The following is an 18252-nucleotide window of genomic DNA, read 5'->3' on the forward strand; positions in this document are numbered from 1 at the left end:
TGGAATTCACTGGCTCCGCCTGTCTCTGGAAGACGACTTCTGATATCCTCACGTCTGGAGCACCCAAGGGAAGTTGAGGCAGCCACAGCAGAGGCAGCCTTCAGCACTCCCAGGCACCAGACCCCTTCTGACATCCTTCTGCAGGAGGGCACAGATGCTAGGAGGAACCTGGAAATCCACCAATTGCAGACTCTTTGGGGTCCTCAACCTGCGAAGAGTTGGGGCCCCATGATCACCCTTGTCCCTTTCTTCTAGCCCCCTTAGAGAAGATAAAAATGGGGCACCGAGAGGCCCACAGAGAGGTATAGTATCCCTCACACGCCCACAGAAAGTGACTCCCTGCTTTCCTAGTGCAACAGTGTTGGCAGGGTTTCAGTGTGACGCATCTTCCAACATGGCATGAATGTGCCCAGTGGCCGGTTGAGGGGCTGAGCCTGGCTACACTGTGCTCTTCCTGGGACTGGCAGGCTAGCCTGGGCTTATCTTGCTTGTCCATGCCTCTTCCGGGACCTGTGAATGTCCTGCAGCCAAAGCGTCCATGTGCCCAAGCCCCGAGGGATGCAGAAGTGTGTCCCAGCGCCAGCAAGTACCAAGTTCCACGGCTTCTGAGTGGGGTGAAGAGCTGGGCCCAGGAATGCAAACCACTTCAGGAAGACAGGACTGGTTCTCCCATTCCATCTATTGTCTCCCCAGAATGATCACACTTGGTCCAGGCAAATCCTGGGGTGCCAGGGAACCTCTGCTCAGCAGGGCATTGGCCTCTGCAAGCTGAGGTGGTGGAAGGTGAGCCAGGAGAGGAGGCGGGGGTGCCTGTGGAGGAGACTCGGGTGCCTGGGTTTGGTAGGAGCAACAACCTTGAGCTTTCCCTCTCCTGTCTAGGCTAGCCCATCAGGATGCCCGGGGGCCTCCTTCCCCAACACGTACATGTTGATTATGTCTGACAGGTAATAGGTGCTGCTTTTCTATGAAAGTTTACTGACTGACTTTTATTTATTTGAAAGGCAGAGCAAAAACAACAGCAAAAGTGATCTTCCAACCTCAAATGTTCACAAATAGCTGGGGCTGCCCCAGGCTGAAGCCAGTAGCCTGGAACTCCCTCTGGGTCTCCCCCATGGGTGGCTTGGCTTCAAGGGCTTGAGCCACCATCTCCTGTATCCCTGTGTGTACACTAGCAGGGAGTTGGATCAAAGTGGAGCTGGGACTGGGTCCAGGCACTCCAGGGTGGAATGAAGGTGTCTCAAGCAGTTTAACCCTCTGCACCACAACGCCCACTCCTTGCTGAGTGTTCTGCAGCCATTTCCCCATTTATGCGACCTCATGAACCCTGTGGTGTGTAGGGCACGTGATTTACAATTCACAGTCATGTTCCATGCACAAGGTTAAGGCAATCAATAACTAGGGCAGGTTTGAGCTTAAGTCCAAAGCCTATGTCTTTGGCCTGACCTGGAATGTTTGGGAACATGAGTCATGAACTGTGTTGGCTCCATCAGCCCACAGACACATGCACAGGGTGGCTGTCCACTGTGGCCTTTCTGGCATTTCAGACTCTATGCCCATCAACCTGGCACTGTGACAGTGAGACACTCCTCCTCTCTCAGAAGGCTCTAGTTTGGAGGATGAGTGATTCAGTCATGTTTGTGAGCCCCTACTATGAGCCAGGCACCGTGGTTGGCACCAAGGACTCGGATGAACACAGCTCCCTGTTCCTACCAGCTTCTCTGCTGGTCCCTTCTAGAAACCAAAGACCAGCCATGGGATGTGTTTCTACCTGGCTGAGCCGCGGGGATCCCCAACAGATCTTCCCTGAGAGCAGCTTGACCTGGATCAGATCCCATTTTCCCCAGGTTCACCATGGAGCTGAGTCCCACAGTCAGGCCACCTGCCACCCACACCTGGAAGACGAGTCAAGTTCCCAGCATGGGGTGAAAGATTGGGACGAGGCCTAAAGGGGCTGTGAGCCCCACTTGGGAGTCCCCAGGAGTCTTTGTGGGAGGGGTGGGCACATGAGTCCCCCATAGTAAGTGGAGATAGTCCAAGGACAGGCTGGTGTGTGAACCCCTTTAAGGAAACTGAAGGAGCTTGGTGTAGGACTGCCCCCAGAGGTCACAAGAGAGCCAGGAGGAGACTATGGACTGAGGTCCATGAGGCCCATACCCTGGCGAGAGGACCAGAGAGAAGCAGGGAGGGAGCGGGGGAGCCAAGCAGAGGCGCACTGAGCTGAGAGCCAGGGCTGGCTTCCCCGGGTGCAGTGGGAAGGTGGGCAGGCACTACGGCTTGGGTTCAGGAAGCACCCAAGACCTGTGCTCAGCATGTGACAGGCAAGGGCACCACAGCAGCCACAAGAGTCAAGGCTAGGTAAGGCTGGTGCCAGGAGCCAGCAGCTTCCGAGTTTCCATGTGAGTGGTGGGGATTCAAGCACTTGGACATCTTCCACCGCTTTTCCCAAGCCGTTAGCAGGGAGTTGAATGGAAAGTAGAGCAGCTGGGATATAAACTGGTGCCTTACACTACTGCTTTCCCAGGCCACAAGCAGGGAGCTATAAGGGAAGTGAAGCAGCTGGGATGCGAACTGATGCCCATATTGGATCCCAGTGGATGTAAAGCAAGTAGTTTCCCACTTATAGTGGTTCTACAAAGCTTCCATAATGGGATAAAATATTTAAATAAGAAAAGTAAATCAATGTAAGCTCATGCATTTAGGGGTGGGATGGGGCAGGAATGGGTGACAAGGTTGGCTCATAGGGGAAACGAGCAAGTGGGCTTCCCTTTCTCCAACCAGCTCTCCAGCTCAGACTCTGCCCAGCTCCTGGAAGACCACGCAGATGCACCAGACACTCTCAAAGATTCTCGCGTTAATTCTCTACATCGAAAAGCCCTGTGAAGAAATCCACAAACGTCCTCTGCTAAGGTGCAAGCGGGGTTTTGCTCTAGGTCAGCATCAAAACTGCGCGATTCCCAGCACTTTCTTTGGGAGCACAGCGCCCTCTGGTGGCCAACATTAGTAAGCACCGTCCTAGAGGATCGCGGTAGAGGGAGATTGCGTTGGGTTGCCTTAGAGACCTTCCAGTCCCCTCCCCTTCTTCTACAGAGAACAACCACGATCCACAAAGAAGCAGTGCCTACCATCGCAGCAAATTACTTCCAGAGTGCTGGCTGCTTTGGGCACCCCGTCTGGTCTTCCCTAATTACTCCAGGACCCTGGCGACAAGTGACCTAACGTGTCTGAACTTTGATTCCCTCCTCAGGTAAGGGGGCTCCTTCTTCTGCATCCCCTGGAGGACCACATGAGGCGATGTGGGTGAAGTGCTGGATGCGAGAAACCTCTGGACCAGGAAGGAAGCTTATAAATACCTTCTGGGAAAGAGTGATTCATCCAGCCCCTGGAGCCAACCAGTAGGTGTGAAGATTAGGGAAGAATGGGCCCCACAACACGCCAGGTACAGCAGTGTGAGGTTAGGGGAGTGCTTTGGCTGTGGAACTCCAGCCCTGGGCTGTCTGCCCTGGCCAGCCCAAGCTGTAGCCCATCAAAGACCCACTCAATGAGCCCAAATTTTCAAGGGTAAGTTCATGGGGGTTTTCTGGTCCTCACTGGCCTTTATCCCTTAGGACAGATAAGGGCACAGGGGGTCCCTTTTATCTGCTTCCCATTTTTATCAACCAGTCACACTACTCTAAGCATTTCAAGTCTTCCCCTCCCTCGCTGTGGTAGGGGATTCCCCGGAACAGCTCCGACCTACTCCCCAATTACCAGACAAGCCCATTATTCTTAGTTCCTCATTTTGTGTCTTCAAAACAAACTACAGTCTCCAAGACCAACAACACTGACTTCCTAGGCTCTCAGTTTTTTTTTTTTTTTTGTATGTTAAATGGGCATAGTAACATCTATACCATACGCCATATAGTATTACTTTAAAAAAAATAAAGTGAAGAAATAGATGCAGATTGCTTTTACAATAAAAAAAAGTGAGAGGCCAGCATTGTGGTACAGCACGTTAAGACACTGCCTGTGACACTAGAGTCCTGTGTGAGTATTGGTTCAAGTCCTGGCTGCTCCACTTCCCATACAACTCGCTACTAAAGCACCTGGGAACACAGCAGCAGGTTGTTGGGCCACTGACTATGTCCAAGGATAAGAACACAGTGTTCTAGAGAAAAACACACTTGGAGTCCTGGAGCAGGAACAGAAATTCTTCTTGACCCTCACGGGGTGACTATGGGTTTAAATAGTGCTGCAGCCACGCTGTGTTTCCATGGTGTGTGGGGGATAATTTCACAGGAAGCATAGTTTACAGAATTATTTAGTGTTTTCATGAGACCTCTACTGCTGGAGCTATAGCTACCCAAGAACTGATCCCAAATTACTCAGTATGCGTGTGGCCAGTTGCTGGGACGTTCCAAGGAAGGCAATAAAGCATGCATGCACAGACCATGGCCAAGTGCAACGCAGTGCATGCCAGCAGCTCAAGCTTTTCGTTTTTATGGAAAGCTATGTCAGTACATGGTCAGAGGACCTCTTCAGTCATGACATGGAAGCTAGACTGCCAGGTACCTGTATGGTTATAGCAGGAAGGGGATGCATCCTGGAGCAGTAGAAGCAAAATAGGTCACCCTGGTCAGTGGGCCCAACACCACCCCAGGTAGAAAGCTGGCAGGAGCTTAGGGCTCCTGTTCACTCTAAAGAGCTTGCTTGGTTAAATAAGTGAAATAATACCTTTAGTAACTACCCACAAGACACAATGGTTAAACAAAGATACCCTAGGAACTGCTGGCAGAGGCATGGTAAATGCAAAATACCTTACAGCAAAGAAAAATTCATCTTAATATAAAACATGACTTTCCATCAATTTCATCACCTTGAAAGTGAAAGGCAATGCCACCGATCTCTGTGCTTGGAATTTGGGATTTGCAAGCAGCTGGGTTTTTCTGGTTTCATATAAAGATAGGGTTACATCTGGATTTTAAATTTCATAGCCACTAACAATACCTTGGATGATCTTTTGATGTCATGAATTGGGACTACAATCTTTTCTGTGACCTCATGAAACAAGCTAATAGTATCTCCTCTTCTACAAAAGCAAATGCTGACGCCTGGAAAGGTTGAACGACTTCTCCAAGAGTCATATAGCTGCACAGTGACAGGGCTGACCTCTGAGTCTACGTTCCACCCAGCCACCTGCTGCCCTGTGCTCAGGGAACATGTGGCTCTTTAGTTTTTGACCCTAAGATATTCAGAAATATGAAATAGATTCCTCTTGCAAATGTCCCATAATTTTAATTTATATCCCAACTTGTACCACTCTGATTTGGCCAGTATTGCCAGGTGAGACAGACCCAACTGCCTTTATGGGGAAGGGAATGCAAAATAAAGAAGAGAAGACGTTCAGAAACAAAGTCCCTTTCCCAGAAGGATGGAGGGAGCAGGTTCCCACTAGGGGTAGGAACCAAGGCTCCATCTAGATGCACAGTGGGAGCCTGTGGCTTCTTTGCCTACGCAGCTCGGGAGTCGGAACGCACTTCATTGGGGTTGTGCCCAACACAGAGATGAATCAACCCTGAAATGCCCCAGACGTGTCGATGGCGTCTGGACTGGCTGGGAAGCAGCTTGGCATCTCCCCTCTCCAAGTCCCAACTCCTGGGTGTTCAGCCCTGTGCCAGTGCCAAGCCTGGCCCTGACTGAGTCGCATCATTCTAGGCTCAGGTTGGGAATAAGCCACCACAATCCCTTCCTCCTCTCCTCGTCTCCACCAGGGCGGTAAGTGTCACGCACAGGCTCCTGGCTGCCCGACACAGTCTTCACGTAGATGTGGCCTTCTTGCGCTGCTGTCTCACTTGTGTCGTGTGTGGGTGATCTCCTAGGATTCTTGACAGAAAAATACAGATTAGAAAAAAAGATGTATACACAGAGACTTCTGTTTTTTACCTAGATGGAGTGACAGCAAACAAATGTACCTTCACATCAAAAATCAAAACAAAACCAAAAACCAGACAAAACAGTAGTTTTTAGGACATTGGTGATGAGGCCAGGAAGAACAATGGACACTGAGAGAAAGAAAACACGTGGGGAAGGCCCACAGTTGCCTCCGCTTAGCTCCCTTGGAAGGATTTCCAGGCCTTTTCTGTTTATTGTTAGCATGGGATCTCTTTGTTCATTGTCTAACTTCTAATTTATTCGTATCTTTATGTTTAAAGAGGACGTTTGTGGGCATCATACAAGAGGTCTTCCAAAATATCACGAAAAATGTGTATTATGCAAATTTGTATATGAATTTCAAAACCTTTTGTACCTAAATAAACTCACCTTTCAGTTCTTTTTCCTGTGAAATTTTTGGAAGTAACCCCATATATTTGGATCTGGTTTTTATAGCCATTCTTAATATTTCTTCCTTTTAATTGAATGTTTAAATGGTTTATATTTAACATGGTCATTGTTACAATTGGGTTTAAGTATATCACCTTTCTGTTCGTCTTCTATTTGTTCCATTGGTTTATTGTTTCTTTTAAAATCTTTGCATGTCCTATTCCATATAGATTTTAGAAAGACCTGATTAAGTTTCCTGAAAAAGTAGATTGGAATTTATATTAAAATTACTAGTCTATGAATCAGTTCATAATTTTTTGGCATTTTTATGATATTGAGTCTTCAAATTCAGGATCAGGATATATAATCCTCATTACTTAGGTATTACCTAATGTTATTTAGTAAAATTTTATACTTTTTCACAAAACTACATATTCTTCAGCATCTTTATTATCATTACAAAAAGTTTAAAAGTTACTCATTCCAAGTGCTGAAATGCAAAGCACTTTTGCAAGTTGATTTTTGTATCCAGTGAACTTGCTAAAATACCTTGTTGATGCTAATAGTTTATCTGCAGATTATGTAGCTAATCATACCACTTGCACATAACAAAATTTTGTTTCTTCATCTTTTTCTTCTTTTTCTACATAGCTTTGTTATATCGTACTGTTCACGTTTTAAAGTTCAATATTGATAGAAGGGATGTGTGGAACACTTCCGGCTTATTTCCCATCTTGAAGAGAATTCTTCTCAGATGCTACACCCAGGTAGGACATCCGCAGTAATTCTGCCTAAATCTGCTTCAAGATTAGGAAAGTTTCTATTCCATCTTTCATTTTCTCAATTTTTATAGTTTTTTTAGGAGTTTATATCACACACCACAGTTAATTTTTTAACTCCCTATCCCATTAAAATGGTATGTAATTTTTTCCTCTTTCGACTGATAATTGATTTCTTCATTATTAAGCCATTCTTGAATCCCTGTCTGCCCAACGAAATACACTCAGAATCCATTTGGTCACTCCTTTCCTTACATGCTCATGTAATTCTGCACATAAAGGCCTTGATGACATCTGGCTAGTGGACTGTGATTGTAAATAATAGTTCTTACCTCAGAGATTTTGGGATTGTCATAGATTTCTGCAATTTCACATGGTCTCTCAATTTCCTATATTGGTTAAAGCAAAACAGAACAATAGTAATAGCAAGGAGAAGTGGAAAACGCCACAGCCTGCGACCATAGCTACAACTGAGATCAGTGGTTCTTCAACCCAAGTCGTTAGAAGCATTAGAATAAAAGCTAACTGAAGCACAGCAGATCATAACAGCCATGCTTATGAGTTACTCCAAAAATAATCCAGGGCTGACAGTGTGGAGACAGGGATGAGGGCAGAGATGGAGCAAGATTGGCCATGAGTTAAGAACTGGCCTATCCCTCTGAATTTCATGTGTTTAGATTGCAGGAATCTCCCTTCAGTAAGGTTTTACCTTCCCAGAAATGAACAATTCCTAAGTTTCAAGCTGCCTTTCTGAGTGGTGTGATGACATCTCGCACCTGGGAAGTGAATCATGCCCCCGCTGGACACGCTGCCCTCCAGGAGCAGCGGAGAGAGAATAAGCAGGACCACATTCATACAGTTCTACTAGCATATATTGTGACTGTTTCACTTTTTCATTAGCTCTGCTTGTTCATCTCTTACTGTGCCTAACTTAGGAGTTAAGCTTTGTCCTAGGTGTGTAAGTAAAGGAGGAAACGTATCTGTCACAATCTATGCCACAGGATGATCCTAAGGAAAAAAAATAACAGTGTGACTTGATATGGGAGAGCAGGGCAGACTGTGCCTGGAATCCTGAGTTCACAGACTGCTGGTGCCGGAGACCAAGGTCAAACTCCACAGGCAATGATCTGTGAGTGGGCAAAAGTCTGAGACCAAGGTCAAGGCCTGCAGGCAAGGGTCTGCAGTTGGATAGGGGTCCACGGCCACAGGACTGTGTGCTCTAGGGTACCCTTGAAGCACCCACCCTTGTAGCCCGAATTCTATTCACTAAGAAACTGTCTCCCACTGGCCCATCTGACCCAAGAAAGGGGCGATTACCTCGATGGACTCAGGGCTGCGGCGGCTTCTTCGTTGTAGGACAGTAAACAGTAAGGCCACCAGCAGGGCTGTGGCCACCAGGGATGGCACAGCTGCTGCAACTGCCAGGGAAGGCCCACAGTCCTGGCACAGGGAGGAAAGCACAGAGACAGAGATGGCTGGGTTGCCCAGGAGTCAAGCCCAAAATCCAACAAACTAAACACAAAACAAAACAAAACAAAACAAAAAAACACTCAGGGGCCCTACCTAAACCAAAAAAACACAGTCTAAACAAAAAACAGGCTTGACCAACTATCTACTGGAAAGGGAAGCAAATCTGGTAGAAAGAACCAAGAAAGTGTGTGAGCAGGTACTCCTGGGAGCCAGAGCACCAGAGCGCCTCCTCAGCAGATGGAAAACCCAAGCAATTCAGAACAGCCGTGAGAGGCCCAGGGTGAAGCTCCTACTACCTCCGATGCCATTCTGATGCAGCCGTAAAAACACATTTGCACTGAACACATGAACTGATTGGTGTTCACATCCCAACTGTGATTTGTAGTTATGCTCATAGGCACACACGCTTGCAAATCTGCAGACATTCGGGAGCCATCAGTCACATCCCAACTGTGATTTGTAGTTATGCTCATAGGCACACACGCTTGCAAATCTGCAGACATTCGGGAGCCATCAAAGGTGATCTGCAGGATCCCCATGAATGCTCAGCTCTTGTATAAGGCTGAGTTCTTCACTTTCTTGTGTGGGAGGGTGGGGGGTGATTTTATCACAGAATGATAGAAGTACATCAATCAAACATACAGGCAGATGACCTATCACGGGATGAACACACTCAGAGCCAGCACCCACATTGAGAAGCAGAACAGTGCTCTGGGGGTCCCAGGTCTTCCCTTCCAGTTTCCCCAGGTGGGACCACTCTCCTCATTGATTCTGTCTGTTCTCAGCAACATCACATGGACACTAACGTGAGGTGTATACTCCTATGATTGACTTGCTTGGTTCAACACTTTGAGGAACCCATCTGGAGTCTGTACGCTCTCCCTCACTTTGGAGCAAAGCTGACTGTAGGGGTCATCGTGAGGACCAGCACTGTAGTGCAACGGTGAAGCTGCCGCCTTGGATGCCAGCATCCCTAATGGGTACCAGTTTCTATTCCAGTTGCTGTGTTTTCAATCCAGTCCCTTGCTAAAGGCCTGGGATAGCAGCGGAAGACGGCCCAAGTGTTTGGGCCCCTACATCCATGTGGAAGACCCATAAGAAGCTGCTGGCTCCTGGCTTTGGATCAGTTCAGCTCCAGCTGTTGTTTGGGGAGTAAACCAGTGCATGAAAGAACTCTCTCTCTCTCCTTCTTCTTCTGTCTCTCTGTCTTTGCTTCTCTCTGAAATTCTCTTTCAAATAAAATAAAATAAATTACATACCCAATACATTAAAAATACATTAAAAATTACATGCCCAAGCCATGTCTTGGTGATTGATACGAAATACTTACTGCTTCTTTCCCACCTGTGGCAGCTGGAGAGGAAGTCTGTTTGAAGAATGAACAGGTGTTGTAAGAGAAGAAGCCTACACATCATATGAGACAGTCTAGGAAAGGCTAAGCAGTGTTGGCAACAGTTGACCCTCCCACTAACTTCCTGTCACCAACAGCATTTCTCAAATAGAATCTTCCTTGCTTGCTTCCCAGGTAAGAGCTGGAATGGAATTAAGCCACAGGCAGGGAAAATTCAGAAAACCAGGGCATATCTCCATTATTTACTTCGTGGATTCGCCATAACACACATTTTCTGATTCCAATTTTTTGATACCTAGAGTTTCTTCTTGTCTCTAGTCCCCAGTCCCTTCCAGCCCACCATGGACCTATTTGCCACAGTGTTGGAAAGGGGATGACCAGCCTGGGTGGTGGTTCCCCTATTCAGTCCCAAAGGGGTGGGGGTGGCTCTCAGAGGAATGAGCTGTAAGCCAGGATGGCATTCCAGATGGTGCCTGGCACCAGCAGAGCCTTCCTCCGCTGGCTCATTCCACCGACAGCATAAAGTTGCTGGTTTCTTTGTGTTGTCCTGAGGCCAGGAGCCAAGCCAAGAGCAGATGAAACCCTATATCTCTGAAGGCTTGCTCAGTGCCAGCAGCCAAGGGGCATGGCCACAGAGGCAGAAAGAGAAGGTTTGGGCAGGTAAGAAAAGGAACTGGGCCTCTGGTTGCAGACAACAGGCAGAGGTTGAGGCTGAGCAGGGAACTGTCAGCAAGGTGCAGAGGGGTGCAGCAGGTGCCAGTGTGCTACAATTCAGACCTCGGGGCAGACAGGGGTGGGCATGGGAAGTCAGGCAGCAAGGTACAGGGGTCTAACTACCTATTGTTCTTGAACTGTGTCTGCAAGTCAACTATAAACAAGAACTCTTGAGCACAATGATTCAGTGGCTAAATCCTTCCTGGAACACACCCAGATCCTATTTGGGCACTGACTCATGTCCACACTGCTCTATCTCCCTTCCAGCTCCCTGCTTGTGACCTGGGAAAGCAGTCGAGGAAGGCCCAAAACCTTGGGACCCTGCACCCACGTGGGAGACCAGGAAGAAGCTCTTGGCTGTTGCTTCTGATCAGCTCAACTCTGGCCATTGCAGCCACTTGGGGAGTGAACCAGCAGATGGAAGATCTTCCTCTCTGTCTCTCCATCTCTCTGTAAATCTGCCTTTCTAATAAAAGTAAAATAAATCATTAAAAAATGAACTCTAGCTTGGGTCCTTCTCTTAATGATATTCAGTTTATTTTCTTTGAGAAACCATATAACTTATCAGAGAAAACCAGACACAGCCAAACCTACCAAGCACTGGGGCAGAAAAATGCCTCCCACAATCATGGCTAGGGATGGATCAGAAAGCAAGTTTGGTTGTGGATGTTATCTGCAGCACATGGAAGTGGAAGATGGGTGAGTGACTGTGGGTTGAAATTGAATACCAGCAACTGAAGCTTTGTATGTAGACATAATAGCCCACTGCTAGCACTGAACCATGAAGCTCTCGGCCAAGGTCCAGATTTTCTCTGCTAGCATCCATACTAAGGAGACAGTCTGAAATGCAAGGATGATCTCTTAGGACAACTATCACAAAATTATTCCTGCTTGTAGCCAATCAACTAAAGAAGAACTCACTCCGAGCCTCCTTGGTTATAAAGACTGATGGAAAGCAGGCATGACATGAGATTATACAAAGGCAAGGGCTCAGAATTCACGCGAAGTGACTTGGAGCGTTTGCTTTCCCTGTTTTCCTTTTCGCAGGTGCATTTCTAACGACAGAACTGGGCTCCTAGTGCCCTCATCGCTTCGCCTGTGCCTCTGACAGACTGCATTGCTCAGCGTACAGGAGGAGCGTGCAGCCCTGTGAGTTCTGCCTGCTACCCACCGACTCACAGCACCAATGCCCACTGCTGTACTCACTGTGTTAGCTGGCAGGGTGAAGTTCAGCGAAAATCTCTGCAAGAGAGGATGAAATGTGAACACCCCAAGGAATGATGTCCCAACTCCTGATCCTTCTCCCAAACTTGCTGGCCTTGGCAGATCTCCAGAGCATTCAGTGACCCGCAAGGGTTCAGTCCCCAGAGAAGGAGGAGAGGCCAGGAGCCTGGGTCAGTCTAAACCCCTACCCAGGGTCAGCGTAGATATGTCCACTCCCTCCGCCCAGGTTCCCAGCCAGGACCAGGTGGGAAACCCCAGCAGGGAGGCTCGGGTCCTGTCCGAGGGCGCCTGTTACAACCTAGGTTCTAAATTCCGTTCAAGGAGAAAACTGAATTTGAAAAGTCCTTTGTGTTTTCTGCTTAGAACAGTAAGACTCCCAGGGGGCCTGAATGGACAAGGACACCTGGCTCTTAAACCACCTGTCCAGGAGAGTTACCCTGGGGAAGGCCGGACACCTGTAGGAGTAGAGCTCCTGGAGCCTGGTTATTCCTGGTGGTGGGAGGAGCTGATCTGGCTCCACCCTCCCCACCCAGCCCTGCCTTGCCCCTTCCCCAGGGGCTCCAGAGAACCTGCCTAAGTGTTTACTCCTCTGGGTCACTCCTGCCCAGGGCCCGAAGGACTCCTTTCTCCTCCTGGTCCCTGTTACCCACTTCCTCTTCGTCAGTGTCTGTCTTCCTAGGTGGCTCCTTGCCAAGTATCTACAGGACTTGGATGAGAACAATGAGCTGACTCTGCCTGGAATCAGCCCTGGCTTCCCTGGGCTAGCGGGACCCCATGTCCACCTCTGGGGCTCTCAGCCCCCGGAACCCCATCGGCCCTGGCTGATGCCAGCCTGCTGGCAAGGTCCTCTTTCAGCTCCAGCCTCCCTGCCCCTGGGGCCAGCTTAACTCCAACTGTTGATCCTTCCTAGACTTAGTCCTTGTAATTCTAGAAGCCATGCATTTACCAAGTTGAAAATGACATGTTATCCAACATTAAGGAAATGACAAAGGGTTGAAGTCCCTGAGAGGATAAGAATCCTAACAGTTCAGACCTGAGATGCCTCGAAGGTCAATGTCTGCAAATGCTCATTTTACAGAAAAAGAAACCATTTCCAGAAGAGACCCAAGGACTCATCGGCAATAACCCCACTGACAAATGAGGGCAACTGGGGCCATTCCCAAAACAGGCCACACGGGCTCAGTGTGCAGGACTCAGATTCAACCAGCAAAGTGGTCCTGGGGGAAACAACCCTAACACAAGCCTGACACACACTTACTCTGTCTGCACCCTGGTGGGTCGACAAGTGAGAAAGCCTTTAGGGAGCCAGAGTGTTTCAGGCACCTGCCCTGTGCTCCTTCTCCCAGGTTATGTGCTCAGACAAGACCGCACGTTGCAATCCTCAGGGACAGCCTGGTGCACGTCTTTGTCTCTTAGCAACAGGAAACCAAGGCTCTAAAATACAAATGGGTTGCCTGAGTCCCACCAGAATCTGGTCTTCCAGTCTGTCATGTGCCCCACCAAGCATCCCAACAGTTCCTCCAGCTTCTGTAGTTGGTCTGGGGCCCTCCGGCTTTCTAGTACTGTGCACCACTTTTTCATGGACAAGCTTGGAGCAAGAACAACATCTGGACCTCTTCAGTACCTTTTGCTCAAGAAACCTGACCACTATCCTTCCTGGGCTGGCACCCACCAAACTCACGGGTGCCACAAGAACCCTTGGTAGTTGCTGCACTGCCAGCTGCCCCAAGCCTTAGCTCATCAGAGTGCTGGCACTGAGGTCAACAGGCGAGAGACAAAGCTCCCTTTAGGGGGATGGCAGGAGACGGGTTGGAGGCAGCAACAAGAGGGCCATTGCACGTGTTGTTTATCAACATTTGTATGATGACAGTTCTGGGCAATTTCAGAAAGACGTTCTTATTTTACAGGCACACAGCACAGAGCTCTCATGGAGAAAAAACATCACGTAAAGCTGGGATGAAGCAGACATTGACACAGTGCCCTGTAGAGACACAGCTGAGTATGACAAGGGAGCCTGGGGCTTGCGGCCACCTGCCCCAGACTGCTGTCCAGTCTCAGCCATTTGGTGTGACTTTGTGCAAGTCACCTCACACTCCTGGACCTTCATTTCCTTCCCTCAAATGTATTCCCCAGGTTCAGGTTTCCCATCCTCCACCAGGAGATCATTAACTCCCCCTGCAAACATCATGAGATAAGGTCCTTCCAAGCACCATGATCCCCACAGCCTGGTGGGCACAGAGCCGGGCCTGGGAGCCACCTGGGAACAGCAGTATAAACTAGAATGAGTGGCATTCCAAGCATCACACTCGACACTCTGTGTGGTCTCCACAGCGTGACTCTGAAGGCGCTCCTGGGAGTACAATGGCTGAGTGTCACTTGTCCTTCAAGTTTGTGAAGGAGAGTGACAGGGCAGTGACTCCCTGCCATTGAGGGTGCGTTAGATGCTGCACGCGTAACCTCTCCAGGTGTGGGCATCTGGATCAAGCCAGGGTTTCAGAGGCTTCTAGCTCAGAAGTGGTGTGGATCAGGGCAGATCCCAGGTGTTAAGCCTGGACTCCATATTCAAAAGATTCTCTACAGATGTGAGCTCATGCGAATTTCTCTTTTGGTGTCTGGTTTATCTCACTATCACAATGTTCTCCAGGGGTATCCATGTTGTGACAAAATCAAGACCTCCTCCTTTTTAAAGACTAACAGTATTCCAGTATTTATCTAGTTGTCTATCATTACCTTCGTATTTATTATCTATCTGTCATCTATGAATCACCTATCATCTGGCTGTGTCTATTTCACAAGGATTTTTTTTTTAAGCCATTCATCCCCAGACACCTGGGTTCCTTCCAGAAGCTTTTCATTAAAAAAGCCATAGTCACCATTTCTGTTTTTCCTCCTAACTTACAATTTTAATTTGATCAAATCACAGCCAAAAATGCATCAGACATCAGTATAAAGGGCTAAACACCTCTGATGTGGTTCTAAGTATGATAATGTAGCAGAAGGGACATGAAAAAAACCACAAAGCATCATTGATGAGACCCACACTTCAAGGAGGAAAGGGATATAATGCAAATATCTACTCTGCAAAGTAAAATCTTCATATCAGAATTTAAAATGGGATCAGCAAATATTAGACGGAAGTGGAAAATTAGCACTTATACATAGGAAAATAATGAAAGACCAAGCCGCTGGCTTCACTGTCATTGTCCTCTGAGGGTACAGTTAAGTTCGGTTGAGTTTGGAGGTGTGAGCTCGGAAGGCCTGGGGATTGGGTTTCAGAGAGAGAGAGAAATGGAGATCAGGCAGAGAAAAGCTGCTAGCTCTCACTCACCATTTCTGCCAGCCTTGCCAGGGCCTTCTCCTAGGCAGTTCTCCCAAGAGCACAGCCGTGGCCAGCTCCTTCCTGGCCGGGGTAATTGGCTGGTGCCTCCCATCTGCAGGAGCAATCAGCTGGGGGAGCCGAGTGAGAGGTGGCTCCCAGAGAGCCCTGGCCAAGCCATGTATGGTCAGGGGAGTAGCCAAGACCTTGGCCCATCCCTCGGGAAAGAGCAGTCGGGGCCACTCACCCTCCCCTTCGTTTTCTGTCCATCTTACCTTCCAGGCCACTTAGCTGGTGATGCCTCCATGACAGCCTGAGAGCCTAGGGGGCAGCTGCAGTCAGCAGCTCTCTGGAAACAACAGGTTCCAAAGGCTGAGGCTGGTTGCTCTGTGCCCAACGCTCTGCGTCAATGCTCATCCGCTCCTGGGTTAGGAGTCTGTGTGTTAGCAGCCTCAGTGCAGACGAAGAGGTGTGGTACAGCCCACTCCGTGTGCATGGTCACTGCAGGGGGCAGCACATCACCAGCCAACCAGCACAGCCCCTACATCCCGGGCAGGCACCGCCTAGCTTTTGGCTCCTGTTCACATTTTTAAAATGTGGATCCCTCTCTCCCTGTGTGTGTGCATATGTGTGTATATGTGTGTACATGTGTGTGTTTGCCTTTCAAATGAAGTGAAGATAGGGGCTGGGGTGATGGTTCAATTGGCTAATTCTTTACCTGCAAGCATCGGCATCTGGTATGGGTGCTCCACTTCCCACCCAGCTCCCTGCTTGTGGCCTGAGAAATTACCCACGTCCCTATAGCCTTTGACACTTTGTGCTCTAATCAACTATGTAAATATTGTCAAAATAAATAATTTTAAAAAATGATCAGTGATTTGTCAACAACACAATGATCACCAGTGAGCCAGTTATTTAAGTGAGAACTCCTGCAAGAGGAGTTAAGGCGCAGCGCGAGGCGGGAGCCTCTGACATGGCTGCAGACGCTGTTCCTTCAAACGGCTCTGGGAGCTCCTGAACAGGATAGACTGCAAAGGGATGGGGCCAAGGCAAGCCCTGGCCAAGTGCACCGCAAACATTAAAGCCTGCAGGCTTGGTGAACTCCCTGGACCGGAAGGAGGCCAGTGCAGCTGGTGCGACACAAACTCAGGACAGAACTCGTTCAACGGCTCTAAGAGCTCCGTTCTTAGAATTCTGGAGACTTTGGGGGTCTTTAACTGAGAGAGATAGGCAGAAACTACCTGATGGAGATTGTGCTCACCTGGCCAGAGGAGGAGAGGGAGGTGAGCGGAGTCCAGGTGAACACCAGGTGGCTCTGAAGGGTGGATTTGTGACTTATCACAGGGGTAGAGTCGGTGAGACTTGATGGCGGAAAAACCAATGGGCCCAGGAGGAGAGAGAGAGGGAAAGGGAGACATCAGACGCCAGTCAGCTCCTGGGGCTGGGGTGAGGCAGGGGCAGGGGCAGGGGCTGGACTCGGGGAGGAGAGGAAGGTGCTGTTTGTTCTGGTGGAGAATGCTGGCGAATCAGATTTGGAGTGCAGGGAACCAGGACTCTGCTGTTTCCCCTTAACCTTGAGAAATAGAAGTTTTGCAGGTGAAGCGGCCAAGTGGCGATTGGATAAAGGCAGCTTGAGATTGCAGGGTGGAGGAACAGGGTAGGTGTGCATTGGCAGCATTCAGCCTACGGAGGAGGCTAAAGCCACAGGCGTACAACCTCCAGTCACAGAGCAGAGGGATGTGGGAGGGTTAGGAGCCTGGGGCAGGAGGCGGAACCAGCGAGGGAGCCTGAGCAGGCAAAACAATCAGGCGGGTCTAGGCTTCCAGGGGGGAAGTGTTGAGGGTGTGGAGATTGTTGACCTGCTGCTGAGAGGAAGCCAGAGCCAAGATCAGAGTTGATGACCAGGACAAGAGCAGCTGCTGGCACAGAGCAGGGAAAGTTTGCCTTTATGGAGTGGCTTTGCCAGCCCGGCTGCACATCTGGATCACCTGGGTGGAGGACTTTTCAGGACCCCATCTTCAGAAACTCTGGCTTAATTAGCAAGAGTGATCACAAGGCATCCCCAGGGAAGTCCCATACAGACGCAGGTATGAGCAGCAGTGTGCCAGTCAGTGGCCTGTCAGGTGCCAGGCCCCGTGCGTGGCACTGTGCAGGACCAGCGTCCCTGATTCCACAGGGCCACCTAACAGCAGCTACAGGGGCCCAGGGGTCACCAAGTCATGATCACAATGTCATCCAGGGACACCTGTGCCGTGTCCCGGTTGCCCCTCTAGACGTTGCCCAGGCTGTCCACCTGGGCCGGGCCTGAGACAGCTGGAGAAGGAACGTCCTGGATGGGTGAGGGATGGGGCCACCAACTCTGTGCCTCTTTAGGCATTTGTAATTTTATTTTTTAAAAAGATTAATTTTATTTTTACTGGAAAGTCATATATCCAGAGAGGAGAAGAGACAAAGAGGAAGATCTTCCATCTGCTGGTTCACTCCTCAAACAGCTGCAATGGCCAGAGCTGAGCTGATCCAAAGCCTGGAGCTTCTTCCCAGTCTCCCACGCGGGTGCAGGGCCCTGAAGCCTTGGGCCATCCTCGACTGCTTTCCCAGACCACAGGCAGGGAGCTGGATGGGAAGCAGGGCCGCCGGGATTAGAACTGGCACCCATATGGAATCCTGGCACATGCAAGGCGAGGACTTTAGCTGCTAGGCTACCATACTGGGGGCAGTTGTAATGTTAAGCCAGATTTATGTATTTATGTACGAGAGAGAGAGAGAGAGAGAGAGAGAGAGAGAGAGAGAGAGAATATCTTCGACCTGTTGGTTTATTTCCCATGGCTGCAACAGATGGGGAGAGGTTAGACCATCCATGTTTTCTGTGTGGATGCAGGAACCAAGTCCTCGATACCTTCTCCATTGCCTCCCCAGGTATGACAGCAGGAAGTCGGGTCAGAATCAGAGCAGCCAGCGCATGAACTGGCACCCATAGCAGATGCTGGCACCGCAGGCAGCGGCTGAACCACTTGTACTGCATACCAGGCCTGATCATATCTGACACCATTCAGATTCATACAAACACAATCATGTGGATCGTTTGGCAGGAAATGGCTGGT

General features: G+C 49.2%; 1 protein-coding gene across 1 annotated transcript; it reads right to left on the minus strand.

Moving 5' to 3' along the window:
- Window positions 1-5682: 5682 nt before the first annotated feature.
- On the minus strand, window positions 5683-18056 carry OPALIN (oligodendrocytic myelin paranodal and inner loop protein). The gene is made up of 6 exons (XM_012925416.3): window positions 18048-18056; window positions 11818-11853; window positions 9877-9912; window positions 8394-8516; window positions 7409-7465; window positions 5683-5859 (listed from the first exon to the last, which is right to left on the minus strand). The coding sequence occupies exons 1-6, from the start codon at window positions 18054-18056 to the stop codon at window positions 5683-5685; spliced, it is 438 nt and encodes a 145-aa protein (XP_012780870.2).
- Between the last annotated feature and the right edge of the window lie 196 nt (window positions 18057-18252).

Source organism: Ochotona princeps, chromosome 13, assembly GCF_030435755.1.
Source record: "Ochotona princeps isolate mOchPri1 chromosome 13, mOchPri1.hap1, whole genome shotgun sequence".
NCBI classification, from domain to species: domain Eukaryota; kingdom Metazoa; phylum Chordata; class Mammalia; order Lagomorpha; family Ochotonidae; genus Ochotona; species Ochotona princeps.

What these genes read in the sequence shown, in the direction of transcription:
- OPALIN (XM_012925416.3), bottom strand. An exon ending in CCACAGGTGGGAAAGAAGCA is followed by an intron (nt 8,517 to 9,876) that starts GTAAGTATTTCG and finishes TCCCTGTGCCAG; the next exon opens with GACTGTGGGCCTTCCCTGGC. An exon ending in ACAATCCCAAAATCTCTGAG is followed by an intron (nt 5,860 to 7,408) that starts GTAAGAACTATT and finishes TTTTCTGTCAAG; the next exon opens with AATCCTAGGAGATCACCCAC.